A 6,000-nucleotide genomic window follows, 5' to 3' on the forward strand; every position below is an offset into this window, starting at 1 on the left:
GATATAATAATAATGTGTTCCCTGTCAGGAATGAGTGCTAAATGTCAGTTGTCAGTTCCACGATCCGTCCCGTAGTAGTAATAATAACAATAATAATGTCTCACCTCTCTGGGTACGAGCTGGGTCTCTTCGTTGGGCACCATTTCCATTTGGGCGACACTTTTCTCTACACACACATCTATCCAGCTTAACGATCGTCAACGGGACACTAACACGGCGGCGCAGAGCACCGACATTGTGGTGTGCTCTAGTTGGGTTTTAGGTTTAGGCCCGTAAAACTTGGTGACACAACTTGCGGTGGTGGGATCATCCCAAGTGACACACTTTCTCTCACTCAGCTTCCCAAACAAGCACAAAAGTAAGCCCTGCGCTGCTGCTGCTGATATCAATGGAGAAAGATGGCCGATGCTCAACTCCGCGAGACTTCAGTCACGGTGTCAGGCAGCGTCACATCCCAACCAGACAACAAGAGCCTGTGTGTGCGTGTGGGGGGGGGCTGGGTTAGCGGCCACGCGCATGTTTACAATTTACAATACCGTTGCCTTCTACCAGTGCCTGTGCAAGTTGTAATAACACTTGCAATCTGGGAACCCATCGTCAAATAAAAAGGAAAAACAGCGCCCTCTGCTGTTTCCTGAGAGATTATAACACTTGTAACTAGGAAAAGGTGCTCCTCGGAGGCGGAGCACAGGTCTCCGCCAGGTCAGGTAGGTTATTGTGGGCCAGCAATGTTCCGAATTCACCAATCAGAATGGAATATGAAAAATCAGACGGATCTGTCTTGATCACTTGACTATAGAGATCATGTGTACCGGTGATGTGCGTGAATGTTTGAACAACATTTGAAGGAGTCAAATAACAAAAAAAAAATTGCAAAAATCGGCCTCCTGGTGACACTGCATGTAACAGGCATTGTTAGGGTGGCATTTGTTCCTCAATGTAGTGCGAATGTGCGTGCAAAGTTTCACACAATCGGACACTACGTTCGTGATTTGTAGCATTTAGTTCAAAACGGGCCACTCCTGCAAACTTTAGATGCCGATCAGAATGGAATATGGAAAATCAAACAGATCCGTCTTGTCTTGATCACATGACTATAGAGATCATGTGTACCGATATGTATGGATTTGGACACAATCGGAATGAGTAATATTTAAAAAAATGTTTTACAGAAGTCGGCCTCCTGGTGGCAGATGTGAAAAATGCAGGGCTGAGGTTTTTTCTTGGCCTTTAGGGGGTGCGGCGCGCATACAAAGTTTTACACAGATCGGTGCAGTTATAGTAAAAACTTTGGAAGACAATCTTAACCAATCAGGATGGAATATGAAAAATCGGAAAGACTCTTTTTGTTTAATGACTATAGAGATACTGTGTACCGAATTAGGCTACGTGATGTTTGGACAAAATCTGTAGGAGCACTGTCAACATTTTTTAAAAGTAAAAATCGGCCTCCTGGTGGCGCTCTATAACTGGCCCATGTGAAAAATGTGTTGCATAGGCTGTGCACTTGTAATAACAACTGCACACTTGTAACAAGTGCACAGGCTCAGTCACAGTTGTTTTCCCAAGGGTTTAAAATTGGAGAAAGTTTATTTTTCCCCCAAGTGTGTACATTTTACTTAGCCTCAATGAAAAGGGGCAATTAAAGTGACAATCTTCATCACAGGCATAAACCATTTCATTCAGGGTCATAATGAATCTGCTAAGATATAGTATATATTTTATACTTGTATTTGTTTTTGTATTCTGTATCCACAATTTAACAATCCAGGCACGGTGGCGCCTGGCGCAGTCGGTAGCGCTGTCGCCTCACAGCTAGAAGGTCCTGGGTTCGATTCCCGCAGGGGACGCTGTGGGCGCTGGGGACGTGTTCTCTCCTCCGTGTCATCAGTGCCCATACCCTAGGTGGGGTTGGCGAAAGGGCCTCTCTGTGTGGAGTTTGCATGTTCTCCCCGTGTTCCCGAGGGTAGGTACCCTCACAAAAACATGCAGTAATCCTGGTCACTATACTGCCTCCCCCTGACCAGCTGGGGCGCCTGATGGAGGGGAAAGGAACTGGTTGGAATAACGTGTTCCTTCCATGCGCTACGTCCAACCAGGGAAACTCTCCCCTGTCAGGTGACAAGAAGGTCAGTTGGCTCTCATGCATTGAAGGAGGCATGAGCTCGGCCCTGGCCTCCCTAGGTTGGCAGAGGGAAGGTAGTGCCCAGGATCACATAGACAATTGGCACTGGGTGTAAAAAAATAGGGTTACAAAATCGTGGGATAAAAATTTAGAAAAAAAAGAAGAAAAAAAACAATCCAGGCAACTGACTTGACCCTAGTAATACCATCTGATTCTGATATCAGCAGCTATTTTGCCTCTTCTGTTATGTCTTCCATTCCCAGAAATGGTATTTGTGGGAAGATTTTTGTTTTCATTTTCTGTGTAATTTAGACACAAGACAAAAACAGCCCTCTATTCAAACAGATCCATATTACGTACAGTATGACATCACACATTTAAACCTTTGCGCTCCGATTACTAGCTGTAGGCTAGAGTTGTTCATGCTCTGAAATATAGGCACAGATTGTCCATAACAGCACATTGTGCCAGCAGAAGGCACACCCAGTGTCAATTATTTACTACATTTACAATAGGAACCTAAACATGTGCTTTTCAGCATGAATACATATTTTCTTCTTTTTCATTCATCTCATTTTCATTTTTCCTCTTTCAAATAATTTAACAGTTATGTGGAAGATGATATTTACAAACTGATTGATGATATGAAATGTGAACTTGTGTATTGTGGAATCCAAACAGCCATAGTAATATTATATTGCTATAGATTTCAGGTTAGAAACCCTATCCATCAATCGAACGGTCTGTATAGCACCTTCCTGTGGACCTACCGATGCACTGCTACTTTTTTTGCACCATTATGTACATACCTGCTACTTTTTGTTGTTGTTGCCATACTGCAGTGGTGGAAAAAGTACTCAAATGTTTTACTTATGTAAAAGTATCAATACTGCAATGTAGAAATAGCCTACTCTGTTACAAGCAATGTATAAAACAGGGCTAAAGTGGTTAATGTATGTTTTATAATGTAATAATTTACAAAGTAACTAGTAACTAAACTTTTCAAATAATTGTAGTGGAGTAAAAGTGCAACATTTGCCTCTGAGATGTAGTGGAGTAGAAGTAAAAGTATAGACAATTGGAAATACTCCAGTAAAGTAAAAGTACCTCAAAATTGTACTTAAGTACAGTACTTGAGTAAATGTACTTAGTTACTTTACACCACTGCCATACTGTATGTATAAATGTAAATATATTTTCTTCTCCTTGCTCTCCCTCTCTTTACCCCTACCCCCTTTCTTTTTCATAAAAAGAACTATGTATGATGGAGCTTGCACAAAAAAAGAAATTTCACCCACTTCTTTCTGATTCTGAATTCTGAGCACAACTTGTACTCATTCACCCTACAGGTCACACTACATAGCAAGTAACTTGGGGCTAAAGCAGATACCCATCACCAGTCATCCTGGTTACCACAAGCTCAGTGCAATTCAGGATCAGGTGGTGTTTAATGTGTCCTACAGCAGGAACTTTTATGTGATTAGGGAGTTAGTTTAGGGTGCTTAATGCATTTCTGGGCTATTACGTAACATGGTGCATCGGAAAACTGGAAGAGAGAGAGAAATAATTACTTGCTGCAAAGGTTGTGAGTCACACTTGCTTTTGTTTTGTTATTCCAGTTTTATTGGAAATACAAACGATGTTCACTGGCCACTTGTACGTTATTGTCGTTGCTGTTGTTATTATTCCCTTGCCGTTGAGCATGTATCCTCAGCATGTCTCATGGAAATGGAATATACACTGTTTATCTGACACAGAAGAGCAGGATCTAATTTGCAATATCATATTCATAAGTTTCTGAGATATTGCATGAATAAGCACAAATTATTTTATGTTTAGTGATCACTAACTCTTTATTTTTTTGGAATGAATGCAGCAAATCCATGACATCTGAGCAACCTTTAAAAAAAAAGATTCAAACAATACTTGTGCTGCATGCATGGTTTTAATTAATGACCAGCATAAATGACCATCAGGTTGTCAACAACCATTTGGTCTCATTACGCCTGATTTATACTTTGTCATACAACAGAGTATAAATCACACCTTAGTGGTATCCCAGTTAGGGAATGAGGTATTCACAAATGTACTTTTTCTGGCTTCGACAAACCTCATCGTACCACTTTCCATGTGCAGCCACTGAAAGAACAACACAGCTCTCCCTCTTGGTTCCTGTGGGCTGCTTCTTGGAGCGGTCCCAGTTGAAGAAGCTGATGGGCATGCTGTTGACATCGATGTATTGGCCCTCCTTCACTATGTCTGCCACGCCAATCCAAAAGTCCTTGGTGCCTGGAGCGCTCCTCTTGGCATAGTCCCTCAGGTCATTGTTTTCATTGATGTCTCGTGGGGTGGCCAGGGTGCCCCCTTGTGCAATGCAGTCTTCATTTGCTTCATGGTAGTGTTTGGGTTCCTCAATGGTAAGGTAGCACTTCCTGTGAGCTTTTATTCCACGAAGACAAACTGAAAATAGAAAAGGTTTTTCTATCTGTGAGTTATGGCAGTGGTGGAAAAAGTACTCGTATGTATAAAATGTATTCAAATCTTTTGAAAATAGCAGAAAGTTTAAAGCCAAAGTTTAAATAAGGCTGAAGTTAGGGTTAATGTATGTTTTGTAATAATAATCAAAATCTGCAAAGTAACTAGTAACTAAAGTTTTCAAATAATTGTAGTGGAGTAAAAGTACAATATTTGCCTCTAAGATATTGGAGTAGAAGTAAAAGTATTGGAAATTGGAAATACTCCAGTAAAGTAAAAAATACCTCACAATTGTACTTGAGTAAATGTACTTTCCACCACTGTGTATTGGAATGCACAGTGGTGCAATCTGATATTGAAAATGGTTTAATGAAAACAAAAAAGCATATTTTGGCTCCCCATTATATCATACAGTATATGTTTTAATGAATGCTCTGACATTATATAATGTATCAGTACAGCATGTTTTTCCTGAATTTTTTTGCACCTATGCAAACATACCATCCACAAATATTTCCTCAGGATCTAACTTTGATTGGTATTCTTGCCCCCTACTGGTGACTTAGCATGACAGCATGATCCACGCTAGAAACATTCAGGTCCTTGCTATAGTATTCTATGTCAGTCTTGTACCTTGGGTCTATAAGATCATTACAATTTCTACAATATCCCCACTGTGGGAGGAATTGTTTATTATTTTCACAAAAAAACGGAAACTCTTCTGAATCTATGTGTGTGGGTCCTCTCATAAACACTGACCCTTTCATCTGCTTTTAGATGTGAGATTCATACTATACCTGTCTGCAAAGCCTGAATCTCTTTCAGAGAGTTCACCTCCTGCCACAGTTTATCAAGCTGGGACTTCACATCACCTCCATCTGCAGCTGTATATCCATAAGTAAAAGAAAAAAGAAAAACAGCATTGATATGCAATGTTAGTGAGCACGTACGACAGTAGATCTTATGCTGGGTACAGTTACCTGTCTGTGGAGCTGGCACCGCCTTCCTGGTTCGAGATGGTCGGCTGTAGCAATGATGGAGCAAGGAGAGGCAAAGCAGCAGAAAGATGGGGAGGAACAGACGTGCCATGTCTCAGATGAGTGGATCCAACGAGACACTGTCAGAGGAACTGAAAGCCCTGCGGGCTGGTCAATATATACAGGCCCTCTGTATGCCCCTCTAGATACGTCCCCTCCATTGGCTCATGCTATATTTATTTTTTTCCAAACTTCTGGAGGAGGGGGAGAAATACGGGAGGAGTGGCAGACAATGATTTCCCTGTCTTTGGCCATTCATAAATATTTACTTGGGACAAGGTGCAGTTCAGTAAGCAGTTTTTTCCCTTTCATTTCACAAACAAGCTTTAAATTCATTGACTGCTACAGAGTGTTCTGTATGAG

General features: G+C 41.2%; 2 protein-coding genes across 3 annotated transcripts in view; both read right to left on the bottom strand.

Annotated features, from left to right (window-relative positions):
- Positions 1–404, bottom strand: part of usp47 (ubiquitin specific peptidase 47) — a 28,737-nt gene extending 28,333 nt beyond the window's left edge. For both annotated transcript variants that reach the window (XM_080435253.1, XM_080435252.1), the window contains exon 1: positions 105–404. In XM_080435253.1, coding sequence (XP_080291379.1) covers positions 105–149 — 45 coding nt within the window. In that variant the 5' untranslated portion in view covers positions 150–404. The remainder of the gene's footprint in view (positions 1–104) is intronic.
- A 3,583-nt stretch (positions 405–3,987) lies between these two features.
- On the bottom strand, positions 3,988–5,718 carry clec3a (C-type lectin domain family 3, member A). Its single transcript, XM_080425966.1, has 3 exons — positions 5,581–5,718; positions 5,398–5,484; positions 3,988–4,585 (listed from the first exon to the last, which is right to left on the bottom strand). The coding sequence occupies exons 1-3, from the start codon at positions 5,687–5,689 to the stop codon at positions 4,188–4,190; spliced, it is 594 nt and encodes a 197-aa protein (XP_080282092.1). The 5' UTR covers positions 5,690–5,718; the 3' UTR covers positions 3,988–4,187.
- Positions 5,719–6,000: the final 282 nt, after the last annotated feature.

This window comes from Gymnoscopelus braueri (genome assembly GCF_963280865.1).
Source record: "Gymnoscopelus braueri genome assembly, chromosome: 1".
In the NCBI taxonomy this organism is placed as follows: domain Eukaryota; kingdom Metazoa; phylum Chordata; class Actinopteri; order Myctophiformes; family Myctophidae; genus Gymnoscopelus; species Gymnoscopelus braueri.